This window comes from Anopheles bellator, chromosome 1, assembly GCF_943735745.2.
Source record: "Anopheles bellator chromosome 1, idAnoBellAS_SP24_06.2, whole genome shotgun sequence".
NCBI lineage: Eukaryota > Metazoa > Arthropoda > Insecta > Diptera > Culicidae > Anopheles > Anopheles bellator.
The window spans coordinates 49,132,318-49,151,962 of NC_071285.1; the positions used below are offsets into that span (position 1 = coordinate 49,132,318).

At 51.2% G+C, this 19,645-nt stretch overlaps 2 protein-coding genes across 3 annotated transcripts; one reads left to right on the top strand and one right to left on the bottom strand.

The window, feature by feature from the left end:
* Positions 1 to 181: 181 nt before the first annotated feature.
* LOC131215775 (cuticle protein-like) lies at positions 182 to 16,486 on the top strand. Its single transcript, XM_058210172.1, has 7 exons — positions 182 to 275; positions 351 to 431; positions 1,284 to 1,778; positions 11,536 to 11,670; positions 12,025 to 12,121; positions 13,007 to 13,213; positions 15,330 to 16,486. The coding sequence occupies exons 1-7, from the start codon at positions 261 to 263 to the stop codon at positions 15,434 to 15,436; spliced, it is 1,137 nt and encodes a 378-aa protein (XP_058066155.1). The 5' UTR covers positions 182 to 260; the 3' UTR covers positions 15,437 to 16,486.
* A 68-nt stretch (positions 16,487 to 16,554) lies between these two features.
* On the bottom strand, positions 16,555 to 17,501 carry LOC131214978 (uncharacterized). 2 transcript variants are annotated; one of them, XM_058209333.1, is made up of 2 exons: positions 17,421 to 17,501; positions 16,555 to 17,142 (listed from the first exon to the last, which is right to left on the bottom strand). In XM_058209333.1, exon 2 carries the CDS (start codon positions 17,135 to 17,137, stop codon positions 16,637 to 16,639), a length of 501 nt encoding a protein of 166 aa, XP_058065316.1. In that variant the 5' UTR covers positions 17,138 to 17,142; positions 17,421 to 17,501; the 3' UTR covers positions 16,555 to 16,636. The 2 variants fall into 2 exon arrangements, with proteins under 2 accessions (XP_058065316.1, XP_058065318.1); XM_058209335.1 differs by lacking the exon at positions 17,421 to 17,501 and adding an exon at positions 17,221 to 17,303.
* Positions 17,502 to 19,645: the final 2,144 nt, after the last annotated feature.

Below are 19,645 nucleotides of genomic sequence, written 5' to 3' on the forward strand. Positions count from 1 at the left end.
AGGCCAAGCGGCGCAGCGCACGGTAGAGAGTGAAAGGGTACGAGGCATCCGCGGTGCGGCGGGGTGGCCGCAGGACGAAACAACGATCAGGCCGGGGGCCCCGGTCCGATCCAGTTTGGCCGGGGTGGAGCTGACTATAAAAGCGGCCAGCACGAATCGGTAAGCTATCATTCGCTGCTCAGAACCGTCCCGTCCCGGTGCAAAAAGTTCAAGTCGTTTGCCAAGTCGAAGAACAACAACCCAAACCCCAAACCCCTGAAATGGCTTTCATCAAAGTGAGTGCTCCTGCGCCGGAGGCCAAAGTGTCCGTATACTCATTCTTCCCGTTCTCCTCTGTGATTCTTCCGCAGTCCGTTGTGTGCCTGGCCGTGCTCGGAGTTGCCGCCGCTGGAGTCGTCCCGCTGGCCCATGACTACCAGGGAGACTACTACGTGAGTAATTGCCATTTCGGCTCCCAGCCCCAGTGTGAAAACAGCCACAAATTTTGAGCAAAATCCCAATACCCAATTCTCCAACGATTCGAAGGGGTTCGTCGCTTAAAGTCTTTTGTTTGAATCTCCAAAAAATCGCGTTAAAATTCATTTTAAAATCTCGTGAACGCATCCGAATCGGATTGATGCCCGACCACCGATTCGTCACGTTCTAAGGCTGACTCGTGTGCATCTCGTCGCATCTCATTGCGCTCGTTAAGATGCGACCAAGTTTTCCATTAATTAGTGTTGGGCACGCTTCTTGGTGCGGTGCGCACCACCGTTTTTGGGGTGGACAGCGAGTCTTTGCAGCCCGATTCGTGTGGCCCGGTGCACCGTGACGCCCTTGAGTGGCAGGGTTGATTGCCATTTTATGTCACTCCGATCCAAGGCGAGTGAAAATGTGCTCCACTTCGCTGGCCCGGTTGGCGTGGGGCTAATCCATTTTCAACAATGGAAGCTGAACTGAAACACTTTCCCCTTCAATGCCGGATGTCCCCCGGTGGTGACGATTTCCGTTCGGAAACGGTTCTATAAAAAATCAATCATATTTTATTGAGTTCCGTTTGGGGTTTTTACTCTGTTTACACAATCGTTAACAAAAGCCTCCAAAATGAAATGAAACGCCCCAGCTCTTGCCCCAAAATGGCATCGAATAGGACCACACACAACCTGTCCCTCTCTCGCTCTCTCCCTCTATCTCTCGGGCAAAGGCGTGAAGGTCGTGTCGCATTCGGCGCTCGCTTTGCTTGCTCGCCATTCGTCACTAACTCGGTCCCGGTTTCCGGTTTCCGTTCGGTTCACCGTTTTCAGGCTCACCCACAATACTCCTACAACTATGGTGTCCATGATAGTTTGACCGGAGATGTGAAGTCGCAGGTGGAGAGCCGCGATGGGGATGTGGTGAAGGGTCAGTATTCGCTGGTCGAGCCGGACGGTTCGGTGCGCACCGTCGACTACACCGCCGATGATGTGAACGGATTCAACGCCGTCGTCAGCAAATCGGCCCCGTCCGTCCACGTTGCCCACCACGCTGCCCCCGCCGTCGTCGCCCACGCCGCCCCAGCCCATGTCGCGGTGGCCCATGCCGCCCCGGCCGTCTACGCCAGCCACGCCGCCCCGGCCGTCTATGCTAGCCACGCCGCCCCAGCAGCCGTCTATGCTGCGTCCCCGCTGAAGACCGTTGTGTCGCACCACGCCGTCCCGTCCGTGTACGCCGCGGCCCATGCTCCGGCTGTCTACGCCTCGCACGCTTATGCTCCGGCTCACGGAACCGTCGAGTACCACGGCAAGGCCGCCGCCCCGCTGGCCTACTACCACTAAAGGTGCACGTGTTCGCCTCCCATCCCCCCGAAACCACCCGTTCCCCCGATCATAGCCTCTACTCTACTATCCTGCCTGCCTTCGGCTAACTCTGCTTAAAGCGGCCGCTCGCGAGTAGCACCCCAGCACCCCACGGGTCTGCCACTGCTTACTGCCACTGTCGTCACTGCCCTCCCGAATGCAGCAACATAGCGCGAAGCGAAGCGCGATGGCGATATTTATTTCATCCCTCATCACTCCTGGGACGCGGACCGTCGGCCACGGTGCCCAGCTTGCGAGCAGCCAGCTTTAATCACTCCTCAAACGGCCACCGCAAACGAAGGATCTGCTAGAAGCGCGAGCTCGGTCGCCGGTGCGCTGCCCAAACGGATGCGTGGCGGTGCATTGGAAAGCGCCGGAAAATGATACGGCTGATGAACTGCGGATAGTGCGCGGATGGGTGGCGTGTTTTGGAGACGTCCTCCGTCTCTAGTTCCGCCAGCCGGGCCCGGGACTTGCAACTTTGTTGTAGATTTCCCGCATTTTCCAATGGCACCGTTTGTCGATCAACGCCATTCTGTGAACTGTGGCGCAGCGAACCGAGCGTGCCATTCGCCTAGCTGATCCTTCGACTCGATTCCCTTCCCTGTGGAGCTCTCGTATCGTTCCCGTCGAACGGGGGGATCCCGCGGGATGGGCAATCAACTTGTACAGACACGAATGAGTACCGATGATGAGATTAATTTAAACTCGATGAATAAAACTCAAATGATAAAAAATGTGCTACGACTTGGAACCTCTATCCGAAAACCAATTGGCTGAAACCGTATCTGTGACACGAGTTCGATGGACATTTTCAGAAAAAAAGCTACTTGGAAAAGGCCTTGAAAGCCTTTTTGGGACGCCGCAAACATTTTCATTTTATTTCTATGCAATTGATTTGAACCATACGTATTTTATTTGATCTTTTGCAATTGCCATTGGTACTTGGAAACCCGCTGTGGTCAGGATGTTGAGTTGATGCGCCCGTAATTCAGAAGCCGATTGCGGATGGAGAATAAACTGCTTGAGACACTATGAAACTGGTAGCGCTAGAAGAAAAAAAAATCTTAGTTTTGTTTAACAAATACCACAATTAATTACCATTGATCGTGCTTCAACGACGAGGAGCGGCGGAGAGCTTAAACTATTTTTAAGTTAAATGGAATGGAAGTAAATTTTCTCAAATCGTCCTGGATCGCTCAATCGGCCTATCAAAAGCGCGCGACACTTCAACACGTGACCCGGGAGGAAGGTTTGAAGGATCGGTTGTTGGTTGCGTTCGGAAGTTGGTTTAGCGGAAGCGAGCAGAACGTTGGACCATAACTGTTGAAACATTACCACCTAAAATTCATCATGAGACTAAATAAATGCGCCATTATCTTTCCGTTTTTCTCAGTTCACAGTCTCGTACAGAAAAATTCAATTTTACGTGCGAGTACGGGTTCTTGCACGGATAGATCGTAGGTGTACTAATATTGCATACCCAAAGGCGTCTACGTGGATTTATAGTTTTCCATTGTTCAAATATTCAGTAGCTGAACGTCTTTTCGTTATTCATTCACTGTACTGCCGATGGTCCGATTTGCGTTAACTATGCACAGTTTTGTAGCAAAATTTATTACCATTTTAAGAATAGCTTCATAATGGCTCTCTTATGCAAGTATTGGGCTTTATTGGCAAAAAACTTTAGCAATCTACTTACACCGGCTCTGTTCAATTGCTTCAGCTTCAAACGGTACAGTTGTTGACAGTAGAAATTTGAATTTAGTGTTTGGCCACACGGAAGCAACTAATAATAAATGATTCCTTTCAAGTCCCACTCAATACACAATAGAACCTTCCTGGCCGTTAGTCCTGGTTTGGCCAACCTGGCTTGAGCCGCTTCGCCCCACTTTGACTGTTTGTTAACTACTGCTCGATCAGTACAACCATCTATCGAAATAAATAATGGATTTCATTTTCGTCCAACAAATATATTTATCATTATTCCAAGATATTTATGGAATAAGTGGAAACGCTTTCATCTCAAATGAGCTTTGCAGAGGCAACAGGTGATTGCTCTACTGTTTTCCGCAACCAAAAACCCAGTTGCTTGGGAAGATTGCGGGCAGGCAGCGGACCGTTGACCGTTTGCATCGACAACCGTTTCGCAAGGTGTCCAGTTGCTTGCGCTGCAACCGCCGACGTTTGACAACCGTCAATTTCTCATCACTTTCGTTCGGCTCGATCGAGTGTCTCAATCACTCCGACGTCTGCCTTTTGTCACAGTTTCCACGATCCCGCCGTCTCGCGTTTGGGCATTCGGTTGAGGAAATACCTTCCGCCGTGCCGTGGGCTCTAATTAGCATCTAACTGGCCGTCGCCGCTAACCCGCCCCACCCGCCGGAGGATGACGGTGCGGGGTTTTCCATTAAATGTCTCATTTAGAATGCGACCGACCGGCTCGGCATTCTGTGGTGGTGAAGGTCGCGTGACGCTACCGCTATTGTGCCCGGTGCTGGCTGCTGGTTCATTTGTCGGTTCGGAGCCGCCTTTTAGCGATGGCATTGCTGATTTTACTCATTGCTCAAACAGCGCTTTTCAACATTTTCCTTCGGTCGGGCGGTGAGAATCACCGCGACAACCCGACCTCTTGTCACTGCTCGGAAAGGGTCTTCCGCTTGGGTCGCACGGGAATGCGCGATGCTTTACGCAAACTTTTCGCCCGATCAGCATCTGGCTTATCGCGGGTGGCGTATCGGACCACACCGTGTTCGGGACGCGCTGGGAAAGGCGGAGGCCAAGCCGATTTGCCAGCGATTTGCCTCCGAAGAGACGCGGCGGCCGACGATGAGAAAGAGTCACTGAGAAACACTAAAGTAGCACAAATTATATCATTTTTACACTCCAGTTGGAGGCGAAAATTGTGCAATCGGCTTTTCGTGGCGCTTTCACAAGACCCCAAGACAAGACGACAACGATCTTCTAGCCAAAGGACCCGGGGGCTACAATTGATTCGAAACGAGCACCCGCGCCTCTCTCTCGGTGCGCGACCGGTCCGATTTGGGAGATGGAGTTTCCCTCGGCACGCGCCCGCTTCCCATGCTGCTGGGGTGGACCTTTAAACATGTATCATTAACCAGTGGCCAGCGCTCGGCGGCGCTTCTCTAATTGATCGTCTTTATTTGCTAAAACGCCTGTAATGTGAAGCTTTATTATCTCGTTCGTTCGCCACGCGCAATGGTGGTCTGGCGCTTATGGGCGACTTAAAAAAAACGCTGGCCGACGCTTACGGAACACTAGCCACTAGCCTCAAGCCGGGAAAAGTGGGCTGGAGTCCAGCCGAAACGAGCGAAAGAGAGATGCACTGGAGTGAATGCAAATTTTCCCACCCAGCAGCAGATTGATGTTGGGTGCCGCCTGCGAAGAAGATCCAACTCCGATGGAAAAAAAACCAGCTCCCGTCGACATTATCGGTGACTCTTCACGCGCTGTGGCTCTTCTTCGGGGGGCTGAGTGAGCAGAAATGGGTGATTAAATAATAACTGGAACCAACAAAAGGCATGCCAGGGCCGCTCTACGTTTCCTGCTCTTGACTCACTCTCGGCAGCGCTCTCGGCCGTGCCAGGGAAGGCGTTCCAACGCCAGGAATTGGGTTGATTGAGCCATTACCGGGCTTAAGGTGGCCAGCACGGTGGCAGGTGGGCCAAAATGGGCCAAAACTAGGGCCGTAAAGAGTGTTGAAGCTGCGGCCACGCGCAGTAGGAACAAATCGCATCGAAACGAGCCAGCCAATTGATGGCCGATTGTAACCGAGTGGCTTTCGGTCGATAACTAGATTACACGGCCCCACGGTGCGGGCAGGGGCAGGGATGTCTGATGGATGGGAGTTGGACACGGGTTTGGCTTATGTCACTGGCAGGTGATGATGAGCGGGCGCCCGTTGTATTCAGTCGTGGTGATGATGACACTGCAGCAGCACCAGCCTCGATTGGGAGCTGTGAAGCAATCGGCACATAATCGGCGGCGGTTTTGATCGACATGAGCACCAGGACTTCTCGCTACGAGTGTACCGACAAGTCGAGACGATACCGCACCAAGTTAGTGATTTAAATTGATCCGTCAATGAAGTTGCGTGGCGTTGGCGGAAGATTTGGAACCTTCAGGGCCATAGCTCACACGCAGTATTGTGTCGTTGATTTGGTGAATTCTTAACACACGTTTCATGACCGCGTTTGCGTTTATGGTGAGCCTTGAGCCATTCAGGAGTGCGGCCAACAATCAGGCCCTCGTCAATCGGCAGCCGGAGCCACGAAGAAATTGCCACCATGCGTACGCCACGCAGTCGTTATACGCTTCGCTGCGTGGTTCATAATTAAAATGTTGCAAACCGAACCGAAATTCCTCTTGGCCAAGTATTGTCAACGGCATGGGGCATAAAAACCATGGGGCATAGTAACGTGGTGGATGATGTGCTTTTTTTGGTCGTTTGCCTTGCCACTGCGCCACGTGGCAAGGCTGCTGCAATTGGCGTACATCAATCGGATTGGCAATGCAACATTCTGGGATCGAGGCTTTCGGGGGTCCAAATGTTTCATAGTTATTGCTTGCGAAATTGACTCATCCAGCGAGGAGAGTGATGAGTCTAAGAAGACGATCAGGTACATTTATTGAGATACAATATCGGGGATATTCCACAATGACTTCTGTTTCTCAATTATTTTAAGTAGATATGACTTATCCATAATGCAATGCCCTGCACGATGATATTTTAAGGTAGTACGTCTTTGATCTCGGCCCAGTGCTACAGTTACATCTATCTAATAAATTCATTTATCAAAACGGTGTTGATAAATGTCTTCTTAGATCTATCTCTTTCAGTTAGTTTCCTTACACTGCAGCACCATTTATTAACCGGGCCATTACTCAATTTTATTACAGTAACTCCTTACTTATTTAAATTTATTTGAAATTGATTTTAGTTTGTTTTTTTCCGTGGTTTCATAAAAGGTAGCAAAGGCAATGGTTTTGGATAATTAATATCATAATGTTCCAATAGAACCGTAGACAGGGTATGATATTTTAATTCATGGTTGATGATCAGCTCCATAAATGTTTGCACTACTCTGTAGTCAAAACGAGAACGATTTGATCCTCGTGGACACTTTGCTGGCGGTAGGTGACATTTTTGGGACATTTGGCACTCCAACATGTTCCCAACATAACTCGAAGGGAGAAACAAAAAATTTGAAACACTGACAGCGATCATCGAACAATTGGAAAATGAACATATTAGAGTTGAGTTTACTTGACTCACTGCTCGTAGTTTTTTCTCATTAGAAACCACTTTCCATCTTTTTCCTGTTTCCATCGTGTAAATGCTTGAAGTTTCTACTTTTGGAATGTATAATTTTCGCTTCAATTGAATATTTTCTAAAAATATTTATAAGTTTAAAATAACGTTTTAGTTTGTTGCTCAGTTGATTACCAACAATCCAATGGAATGAATTAAATAGAATGGAATGGAATTAAATTGAAATGGAGCAAATCAATTATAAAATTTCGGAGATAAGACAATAGGCGACCATCGGATTATTCATAACGGCGCATTATGGACTCATTTCACCCCGAAGGACAGTTGAGCTTTAAAAACCCCTGCATCATTTGACAATCTTCTCGCGTTCAGAAATGCACGTCGCGCTCGTCGCAAAGTGGCAGCCATATTTCAAGCCACTTGGCCCCCCTTCACGGGTGATCGATTGCGCAAATATGCCGGGTAATTGTTCCATCGCGCGGGCCCACACTTAGCAACATTAATGCTTCTTCCTTATGTCATCCTCCTTTCGGGTCCAGCCAGTCAGAGCCACGACGTGCCGGGTCGACAATTTCGGAGCAGCGCTCCAACAGCAGATCACCAGAGCGCTGCTTCATGCTTCTTCAGAATTATACTGCCGGCCGCCGGACTGTAACTGTAGCTAGTTACTGCCACCATAAAAAAGCGACATTCACCGACGGCGGCCGGGAACGTTGCAAAAATCGTGGGGAGGCCTCCAACACGGCGGCACCGGCGATGTTCATGAACTTTGTGTGACGCGTTTGCTCCACATCCTCTCCACTCAGCGAACCGATCGGCATCCGGCGCCATTTCGAACGTAAAGCAAAGCCACCGAACGCTGGCGGTTAGGGCCGCGACAAAAAAGGGCCCACCACCAAATGTTACTGGAGCAGTGGCAGTGGCATTGGAGAGCACTAGCTCACCGTGTCAACTGCGTCGTGTCGCTCTCTAATAACAATAATCCGAGTCCACTCCGCTACTAATTGCTGCCCGGGCACAAGGTCCCACTCGCGTCAGGATGCGCGTCCTCGCCCTGCAATGGCCGGTAACGACTTAATCGAACACCGCGCTGTCTGTCAAATCATCGTCCGCCTTCGGTTCCGGAAGACCCGGTATCGGCCACCCCAGCTGTCCACCTGGCCGTCATCGCTTTGTCCCTAGCTAGCGAGCTAGGGACTTTCGGTCCGGAATTGGGCCGTGCGCCCGCGCAGCAAGTGATCTTGAAATTAAGTGGTCCTTTTTTACGATCGCAACGGCCACCGGACTCGCAATGACCCACACGCTGACGCTGGCCGGTTGGCGTAATTGTGTGCGCGGGAGTTGAGGGCGCCCGAAAGGTCGTAAAAGCTTCGTTCTCAGACATTCCGCGCGTCAAGCGGAGTGCTTTTAATTGGGGCGCTGCACCACCTGCTGAGTGGCGTCGGAGTTCATGCATTTTGTCGCTGCAATCTTCAGCTGCAACGGTTGGGCAATCGATCCCGATCCGCCCGCTGAGACCGAAAACTGTTGGCCGTGGTGGGTGGCACTCAAAAGTGGAGCAGCCAACCATAGGAAACTGCATTCACGCTGCAATCAGCGGGGTCGATAACAATGGCGTGTCTTTGTTCGGCGACCTCAGCGATGCACCCGCCCCCGGCACACAGGAACGGCGCTATAAACATAATTGCCAATGGCCTTGCCTTTTTATGATGGGTTGAGCCACCCGATTGAGCCACCCTGATGGGGCGCGAAATGATTATACCTTTTAAATCCGAACGCCCCGGTCGGATGATTGGGTCCTGCGGTGGCTCCTGGCGCCGAAGTTTTATGGACGGAGAGGACGGATCAGAAACGCTAGATATGATTCATCCACGCATCCCAGTTAATCGAGCACTAAAAGTCGAAGATTGCGCAATCCTAACCTGGCAGCAGCAGGGAACTCCGGCTTCAAGCGGATCGAACCTAACCTTCAGCGTTCTACAATCTGTAACACTCTGCACCGATTTCTCCGACGGCTCGGGCAGCCCCGGTTGAATCAATTACGGTTCGTTTAAAGTGGCTCCGATTGCGATTGGCAAAATGGCAGCCGGACACACACCGTCCGAAGCCAATTTGCTCGAATTACCTTAACAAACAACGGTTCCGTTCCACAAGGCATCTGGCGAGCCAACCCGTGAAGGCTGGGCCTTTAACGCGCCCAGCTGCCGTTTCCGGCCCGAAATACAGTCCGAAAGCCAACCCACGGGCCGGTCCCAGAACCTTGGCGCGGCGGGCTCGGTTCTCGCGCCCGCGCCCGATAATTGTACGGCTCTGCCATCGTGCGATTTAATTTGCGGCTCCAATCGTGCGCAAGGATGCGGTGTATGCGCCGTGTTTTTTTTCTCGATTGGATTGTTCTCCGTTTGTCGGGGAGGCTTTCGGTCGCGTTGTGGTAATGAGCTATCCCGGCGCCCTTCGAACTTGCCACGCAAAGCGTCGACGACGACGGTGGCGACGAAAAACAAATCGCGCGCCCTCCACAGCACTTTGTTGTGGCGCCGGCCATTGTCTGACGGGAGGCGAGCGTTTTCCGCGAGTTTTCCGTGGCCCGGTGTGGCCTACCGCAGCGCTGCTTGAGAACACCGCCACGCCTTTCTGCGGAATTCGCACCCGATTCGGCTCGCCACCTTGGCGAGATCTGCGGACGCCTCGAAAAATCTTTTCTTTTTTCAAGTCGTTGACTCGTGACTTCATTTGGCAGCATTTTGAAAGCCAAGAAGACGTCGGTTGATATGAAAGAACCGAATCCGAGGCCCGGAAGAAACAGGGGTTCCAGAAAGGAAGGTGTGGAACCGAAACCACTTCCCGCAGTACGCAAAAATGGAGCACCGAAATTGGCGCGACCTTCTAGGCGGGTCTAGTAATGACGTAATGACGGTCCCCGCTAATGATCCCTCCCGGCGGGCAAATGATTCACCGGGAGGTGTCGGCATCTCACCAATTCCTGCGACCCTTTCGTCGATTATCCCTCGACCTTCGAAGTGGGCGTTATGAGAATCGAGATCGAACGTCGATTAAGCGCACGCCAATCCTGGCGACACACTCCGGACAAAGACGTCCGTGTCCTCCGGCGGCCGCAGATTCGATCGGCCCCAAACCTTCTCACCGTACCCGGGTCGTGCCGTGCCGGGCCGTGTGCGCCAGGTATTGCGCCAGTGTCTGGCCGGTCTTGAACTTAAAATGTAAATCATCGCCGCCGACGGATCGGAATGCCCGAAACTGTCCCCGGCCCCCCGCGGGAGTACTCACCCTCACGACCGAGCAATTAATCACGGGCACGATCCGGTCAGTCCGAAAAAAAATTTCGTCAAAAGCCATCGCCGGCCGACGAAATCCAAACCACGGACGGACAGAAACGAAATATTAACCCAACATAAACGAGGTGACCTAATGCATCCGACTGACCCCCCCGAGGGGTGGGCTGTGGGAGCTGTCCGATGGGAGCACGGCGACCTCCAGCCGACGGACGGTCGGTCGTTCTCGTCCGGCCACGGACCGTGAGACAAGCGCATGATTAGAAACACTCGCGGTGCTCGCGAGCTTGAGAGATGAATTTCGGCACTGCACGGAGCTGACGGAGCTGTCCGACGTCCCATCGGCACGGTACAATGGCCAGTGGTCCGGTTTACATTTTTCCACTTTCAATTAGCGCATGTCGTTTACCCAATTTACGCGTTATTGCCTTGTTTCGATGGCGGATCGGATCGCTGGGAAATGCAGCGGCCAGGGGCCAGCCAGGGGTCCTCAGTTTCGTTCCTTCATTCGATTCTGTTTTATCAATGGTTATTCTCAGCTTTTCGGCAGCTTTCTTCTATTCTTGGAAGAGTTCCGTTTTACTTTACACTTTATTACATTACTTTATTTTTATGAAATTATCTAATTTTGATATTTATTTCTCAACTTATCGATCGAATCCAAATCCACTTCATTATTAATTGAAAACACTGCAACTGTCGTTGGCTGCATCTCACAAACACCTCACCTCACACATTTGCGTTTGCGGTGCGGTGCGGTGGGAAATGGTCCCTGGCACGGTCCTTGGTAGCGGTCGGGAGACCCCCCTCTTGGGAGGCTTCCACGCCTTCAACGCAAACAACTGTGGACTGGAACGAAACATCGCCGCCAGCGGAGACAATACCACTCGCGCGCGCACATCTTGGCAGCCCCGGCAAGTGGCCAGCGGCCGCCACGACGGTGGTGGTGGTGCTCTGGCTGCTGTTACGATGAGCGTGGAAGGGGCCCTACACACTGCCTAAGACTATATAAAACTGAATTAACCCACCGACAGACCGTACAGTGTCTCGCCAGACATCGCATCGCAGACGTGAATAGTGCCAGCATCTCCCCGTAACTTAGAACCTTCCGCCGGATCTTCGTGCCGTCCTTTAGTGTCAGTGTCAAGTTTACGAACCGTCCAGGAAAGCGAAAATGGTTGCCCGTACCTGCTGTGCCGCGCTGCTGCTGGCTTTGGCCATGTTTGGAAGCTGTGTCCTGGCCCGCCCCGGATACGACGTCGACTACTATGTGAGCAAACTCGATCCGTCCGCCAGTGAATTTGAGCACAGAGAATTTGAGGTGGCCAGTGGTGTGGCCAGTGCACCGTCCGGGGTTTCGGGAACTGATTAATGGCGGACGCGGTGCGCTGTGGACGAGTTCACATTTCGGTGCGAAAACCGACGGCGAAATATTCGTAATCGATGTTTGAACTGGCACGAGTGAGTCAATGTTTGGGGATCGGCATGACTGACTGTCGGGCATTGGAATGGCAGCATGCCGAGTTAACCGAGAACTAGTGTCCCCACCTCTGTGCTCAAGTTTTGCGTCGCCACCGCCTGAAAGCTCCATCCGTTTCAATGCCCGTTTCCGCTTCCGTTACAGGATCATCCCAAGTACGCGTTCAACTACGGCGTCGCTGACCATAGCACCGGTGACGTGAAATCGCAGCACGAAACTCGGGACGGGGACGTTGTTAAAGGTAAGACACCGAACGAATGGCGAAACAATGGCGCTCGTGCGCGTGTGAAAACTCCCGGCCAACACCATTAGAACTCTTGCGCAGCACCAATGACAACGTGGAGCCGACAAACTTTCGTTTGGCCACCACGATCTGCTTCACATAATAGGTGCATTTTTCGCACGTTCACGGCGGAACGTTGCACCACCGAAGACCAAACAAACGATGATCTGTGATCGCTTCGGCCCGGATTTTCACGCACATAAAGCACCGTGATTCATGAGCCCGCTCGCTTCCCATCCGCGGGTGACCTCGCGATCGGTTGCACTTTTCGGGCCACCAGATTGTGGGCTCGCAGTTTTCGATGCTTCTGGGGGCCGAAAGCATTCAAATTAACACGTGCGTTTGTATGGTTCACACCGATTTAGGCCCGATAATGAACCATAATTTCCCCGCCAGCGCCAGGGAGCGATGGGTGAGAGAGAGAGTGAGATTGTGCAAAGGAATCGGCCATCAGAGAAACAGACTGAACGCGACTCATTACATAATGATTGTTTGACTTGCTGAGGCGTGAGCCGCCAAACGACGAGGTGCCAATCGAAACGCTGGGCATTAATTTGCGTGCGCCGATCCGAAGACCGTTCCCATCTTCACCGGTCCACGGCACGTGCTGGTCAATTAGGCGTGATGCTGCACAGCATAAGCGAAGCGAGAGTTATCGGACAAATCGCTCGGTCGGGCAATTAACGTCGCCCCTGGCTGTGCGGATTTTATCGCATTCGGCATGCGAACGATCGGAGGATCTACGGTTCATTGATTAGTCAGCGGGTTAACCGCGGGACGCGGGAATCGTTACCCTGGGACGGTTTAGCAACACGCAATTATTAACCTCTCTTTCGTTCGCAGGACAATACTCGCTCGTCGAACCGGACGGTTCCGTGCGTACCGTGGACTACACCGCCGATCCGATCAACGGATTCAACGCGGTAGTTTCGAAGACGGCCCCGCTCGTGCACGCTCACGCGCCCGTCGTGAAGCACGTCGTCCCGGCGTTGAAGACCCTTCACCACCACGTGCCGGTCCAGAAGTATGTCTACGCTCACGAACCCGTTGGTAAGTGCCCAAAAACGCCGTAAAACTGCGGGCCACCCCAAACTGAGACTAGGTCACCTCCGGAGAATTCTACGCGGTTGACTTGACCGTCGAAGCATCACGGTTCCTCCCCAGAATTGTGCAACTCCCTGATTTGGTTCCCGAACAGGCAACAACAACCGCTCGCTTTTTATGTAATTCCGGCCTCACATTCCGGCGACCAGTTTTCGAGTCCTTTTGTCACTCCAGTTCCACCCGGGTGTCTTTTACAACTCGCTCGCGGTTCGCTAATTGCGTTTTCGGGGGGAAGTGATGACGCACCCGTCTCACCGATAATATGCTGTCGGTCCTGTTTTACTGGTTCACTGGCTGGGGAGTTTCTCCGGAATTACGGTGCCGCGAAACCGGCGCATAATCGCACCAGCGAGCCTTTCACTCCGGGCCTTAATTTCCGGTTTCGTCCCTCGGTTGGCCGAAGGAAACCCCCGGTAGATCCGATTATTGATGTAGCGTTAAAATGTGTCCATTGTGGTCGAAACAATGCTTGAAATTTTCTGAAAGTTTGCATAAAAATAGGAACGACACATGTGGAGCCAAACGGAGGCTCTCACGCGACGGACGTTCCGGACCGGGGGTCGAAAATAGATTTGCAATAATTAGGCCAATGCCAAGATGCGGGCCGTCCGTTCCACGCATATGCGTAGCCGACGACAAACGCACCGCTCCGTGGGATTTGCCGCCAAGCTGAGCTGAGTTCCTGAGATTTGAATCTCCGAACGCGCATTGACCATGGTGGCGCCGCATCGGTAAATGGCAGCGGAGAACAATGATACATTGTACCGTCGTTCTAGTGGGCCCCGTGAAGTCCCGCACGCAGGCTACTCACTTCTAATTTACATGCGAACCGCGGCAAACCGTGGCGGACGTGGACGATTCCGGTAAAGGTTAATTACGCGCTCCGCCACCAAACGGGTGCAGCATAATGAGAGACGCCAGTTCTTTCGGTCCCCCCTCCTCACGGCGGTCGATTTCTCGGCACATTCTATCAACGGTAAAGCCACGGTCTCAGGCCGGGCTCGGGCTAAGGACGTCGCATTGCCGCAAGAGTGGCAAGAAGGGTTGTTTTTTTTAATGAGATGCAGTTGACTTCTCACGATCGTGTCGCTTTGTTTGGCTAAAGGCTTCCGAGTCCGAGCGCCGACTGCAGGGCCGATCGGTGTTCGAAATCAATCGATTATCGAGCACATCAGCCGCTCTCCGTAGCTCGTCAAACACGGCCCCCGAAGCCATTGAAAAGACATCAACGGGCGATGAAGAGATGAACCCCCTCGGGTTGTTGAAATTATTTGCAAACACAAACACACGCTCTCGCGTGCGATGAGTGTATGTTGGTTTTAATGGCCCACCCGCCCTGGCCACAGCCGGCCAGTGAGGTGCAAAGAGTGATGTCACAGGCCGCGGGGCCGTAAGCCATTATGCTACCTTACATAACGATATAATTTCGGACGAATGACGACAGCGGCCACGGCGTGTAGAACCACTTCGCGATCGATTGTACGTTTCCAAGTAGGGGGGAGCCCGCTTCGGATTCGAGTTCCACCGATCCATCGGAGAGATCCATCGCAATCCGATTGACATTTTGTTTGCTTTTGTGACAAACGAGTTTGTCCCGCGCGGTCGCGTGTGTCTTCACATTTTAACAACCGCGAGTCGCGTCGGGAAAATCGTTCATGCAAAGATCAAGCCACGATCGTGCACCCATCATAATCGCCGCCGGATGTCGCCGGCGACGGCAGCAGAACGGCGGGCGGGCGGCGGGCCCCGGCAAGTGCGGCTGTCGATCTGGAGCACGAGCGTGACGGTGGTCAGCGCCGATGGCCTCGTGAATGGCAATCGCGCGCATTAGCCTTCGAGCCTTCGGGTGGAAAGCTCGCGCTCGGGGTTCTGCGCAAATGTCAGATGGATGCTTTCAAGCCATTTTCACGCAACCGGATGGCGCATCTCCGAGCCGTGAAAGCGGCGGTATTAATGATGAAAATTGCTCTGCCATTTGCTGTGCACTTCAGCACATTTCTGCTTTCAGCCTCAGTTTGCCGATATTGAATGCCGGATCGTTTTTCCTTCTTTTTCCGCACAGTGCATGTCGCCAAGACCGGTCACTACACCGAGCATGCACCGGCCGTGCACTACGGAGACTACAACGACGGATACTACGGCCACTACGACGATAGCCACTACTACTAAGCAGCAACCGCCAGGGCACCGAACACCGGCGGGTCCGCCTTGGATTTGTTTGCAGAACGACTCTCCTCAAAGCGATCGCCTTTAACCCGCTAGGAAGCGTTCCGGAGACAGACTGCGGTTCAATGCAAGGCTTGTTTTGGCCAGTGCTATCAGCCCAATCATATTCATACACTCACCAGTGTGATCACACACCAGTATTGCATAAATGCATTAGCTCGTACCATTTTAGATGCGTAAGTCAGCTGCGGCAAACGAGCCGCGGGCCAGTCGGCCGCGCCTCCTGTAAATATGATGATCTTGTTGATATCTGCCTCCCATACTGCTGTGCCCTCAGACGCGGGTAGGTTTCGAAAACTGATCTCTTCTCTATTTTATACCTCTTTACCTCTTCCTCAATTTGTTCCAAGTGGATTCGCTAGAGCCGCCAATCTCGGAAGGTCGTTGGCGTAACTCGTAGCTTCACTCGTTCACTGGTACTCCGACGACTAATCGGTATCTTGTTTCGGTACAATTGTGTTTCGAAGCCCTCCGCCACGTGGGAGGGTATTTAAATCACAGTGTTCCACCAACGCCGAGTGAGGCGGGCGAAGAAAAACAAACCCACAACTATCTCACGCCATTGCACACCACCACGCTCGTGCACTCTCAGACAATGTACAGACACCTCACAGCGCTAATGATCACGATAGAGATAATTGATAATTATTTGGTGTGTTAATGACATGATTATCAAACCGCCAACCGCCTTTTCTCGGCAGCCCAACGGCCCATAATCCACGGTGAACGCCTTAATGCAGTCAAGGCCAGTTTCTTATTGCCCCTCTTACTGTTTCTTTACTTTCGTGTTTTCCGTTCCAACATGCATCTCACTATCTGCGTAGTGTTGCGTATCAGCGTCTCTCTAGCGTCTGTTTGTAGCGTGCAGCAATGAAATAAAATTTTGTTACCAAAATGATTGTAATTTTCCCGTGTCCGTGCATTTACCCTAGGAGATATCACACGTTAATGTATTGAGTTAACATATTCAGGCAAATATACTTATATTCCTGTTGTACCTCTTCATGATCAGCACAAGACGATCGACGATTTTGAACCGCCAGACCAACAAAACCGGCTACTAGTGTCCACAGTGTTTATTGCCTAATATGCTTTACAAGATCGCCAGAACAAGGGTGCGCGCACTGGTTGGTGCCAAACGAATTACTTTCCAGTCGTCCATCCACGTTCGCGTTCCTTCGTAAGCGTAAAGTCGTAACGGTTCGGGTTTACACTGCTGATGGCGTGGTTTTTAACTTCCGGAAAGAACTCCCAACCTTCGTCGATCGACTGTTTCTTCAGGGCACCGGCCACGCTGAAAATGAGACCAGCCACGAGACCACTGACCACGCAGCGCTTCCAGGCACCATAAATCCCTCCGGCAGCGAACGCTCCGGCCACGTAGTTCCAGCCATCGTCCGTGCCGCGCAGCTTGTTTGCGGCGTACGTACCGACCGTAAACGCGGACGCCATCCCGACGAACGGTCCCGTGAAGTACATGTACCGAGCGACGGTGGGTAGGTAGCCTTTCGGTTTCGATACCATCATCACTTCAACCGTCGACCAACCGATACCGCCGGCCAACGCGTACTTGTTCGTCGCGACCATCTTGCCGAAGAGATCCTCGCCTTCCGGCTTGTCGTAGTAATTGGCCTTCCAGCTCATCGTGACTGCAAGAGAAATACAATGTTGAAATGAAATGATTGAAAAAAATTATCTAAATTTCGGTTAAACGATGGCACTATTACGGATTTCCTTCCGACATCTCGGTTGAAAAAATCAAAACAATCGCGAAGAAGCTCACTAGACGACGCCGTTCGTCACATTTTCATGGTTCAAACATTCCGAACAGGTGAATATAGGGGTATATTTGAATATAATCGTTTGTTCGCCATCAACAGACACCGTTTAATCGACATATTTCCAATGTTTTGAGCAAAATACTTACGGATTTCCTAGAGCAAAAGGCAAATTTTACGTAACTTGAACCGTTTGATTGACGTTTTGAACCGATTGACTTGAACCGACCCTTGAACCGATTGACCGGATTGACGTTTCGCGATGTGGCTGCGTACGTTTGTCAAACCAGTGTGCCCGGTGAGCGTGTTCTTTGGCTGCGAACGTACGAGGGCTGATCAAAAAGTTTCGCACATTTGAATTTCCGCGGCTATCGATTATTATCCGATTTTCGATTTTTGTGGCGTTAGGTTAGGTTTAGGTTGTTGACTTATGGTGAAAAGTTCGTCCATTTTCAAACTAAACTAGGCTCTTCGTCGTTCACAGCTTCTCGGCCCTCTGAGACAATTTTGAATAAACGATAAGCGCTGCTTTGGGTCATAATGGCTTCCACAATTAATATTAATAATATTATAATTTCGATTGCGTCCGAGCTCTTCGTTTCGTTTTTTTACTCCAAATTTGATAAAAATTCTTTTCCATCCATTTTAGACAAAAATCACCGATGAGCCAAATCTTGTCCACACAAAACAGCTGTTAAAAATTGACTGATTACTCAAAATGGCCGAACTTTTCGCCATAAGTCAGCAACCTAACGCTACAAAAAAAATCGAAAATCGGATATACGTAGGCCGCGAAAATTCAAATGTTGCGAAACTTTTCGATCAACCCTCGTGTGCTTAGTGAGTGAGTGGGAAAAATATAGTGACAACAGCCGATGCCGAAGCGCGACACCGTTGGTCTCTCTCTCGCGCACATCCGCGCACGATGTCAAATGTGGTTATCTCGCTCTAGCGTCGGATGTCTCTTTCCCGTTCGTAAGTCATACGGAAAAAAGAAAAATAGGCGAAAGTCGCATGTAGAAAACCAGAGACCAAGAACGCGGCGAAAAAAACCGAAGTGCGAAACGTGAAAGTGTGTGAAAACCGAAGTGAAAGGAGAAAAACCAGGGACCGGGAACGCGGGAACGCCGGGTCGAAACAGGCGGTCAGAAAATACCGAGACTGACCAAAACAATATTTTCCAAAACAAAATAATGAAGATAATACTTACCCAAGGAAGTTAAGATAAAAGAAGTTAGATAATACCCAAGGAAAGTTTTACACAAGGGAGGTTGTTTGCTACCCAAGAAAATGGTCCACTTGCGTTCGTCGCAGCGATGTTGTCAGGAACATAACGGAAAATTGTGAAAGTGACGAAGTTTTCTTTTCGCGCGAAGTTTTCGATACAACCGTGTCACGTTCAGTGGAGAGCATCTCGTTTTTAATTCAAGGTTGTATCTTTTATATTAAAAGGAGGAAATGATAATAATAAGACGGCTTTAAATAACCAACAAAAGAGGGAATTGAAATCCAGTAAGTGAGTGTCTAAGAAGGTCGTTTAAGGACTTCGAAACCTTTTGCGACCGAATAACTTTGCCAGCTCTCCGTAAGTGTTCCATGTTTTAATTCAAGTGGTGTCTTGTTATTTCCCGCCAAAGGTCACCGAGTGACTTCCTTTCCAACAGAATTCAAACGAAACGTCCTTTGACTCGACAGTTCACCCGTATCAACGTCCGGAATGCACCCGTAACGTTTGTTGAAAATTAAAACTCTTTACCCGAGACCGCTCGCCTCCGAAGCTCGTCTAATCGAAAACAGATCATGGGCAGCCCGGTATCCGGTATCAGGAAACACTTCAGGGATCCGGATACACACACTCACGTGCGCAGATGACAAACACCCTTTGACCCGCCCGAGAAGCCGAAACCCAATCCTTGCATCGCAATGACAAGGCGCTTGCCAATCTGCTTCTACGGATATGTTGCGTCGGTCGGAATGTTGATCTTGCGAAGTTGTGATGTCCAGGGCCCGTAATGCTCATTGGCATCGTATTACAAATCAGGCGCTTCTCGTTCCTTCTCTCTGCCCAACCACAGATCTGTCGTTTGTTTTAAAAATATTTCGGTTCGGCCTACGGGTAGCTCGACCCGGACTGGACCCCATCGTTTTCGGTGACTTGCTGGCCGCTGAAGTAAAAAAGGATGTGTCGAGAGGCTGGACAGTACGCACGGAACATGTCGGCACGTGTCTCGCCCGTGGCTGTTCACAAGCAACATTATGCATTCCGCAGCATTGTGCTCTCTCGCTGTTCCTTGTCCGACGGAACGTGACCGCAATCGTAACGAATGGCGACTGATCGGTTTTTGGTTTCGATTTTTCTCGCAAAGCCGGACAT

Bases quoted from the DNA above. Each gene is read 5' to 3' on its own strand.
- LOC131215775 (XM_058210172.1), top strand. The intron at 11,671-12,024 runs GTGAGCAAACTC...CTTCCGTTACAG, and splicing joins GATACGACGTCGACTACTAT to GATCATCCCAAGTACGCGTT. The intron at 13,214-15,329 runs GTAAGTGCCCAA...TTTTCCGCACAG, and splicing joins CTACGCTCACGAACCCGTTG to TGCATGTCGCCAAGACCGGT.
- LOC131214978 (XM_058209333.1), bottom strand. From the start codon at position 17,137: ATGAGCTGGAAGGCCAATTACTACGACAAGCCGGAAGGCGAGGATCTC.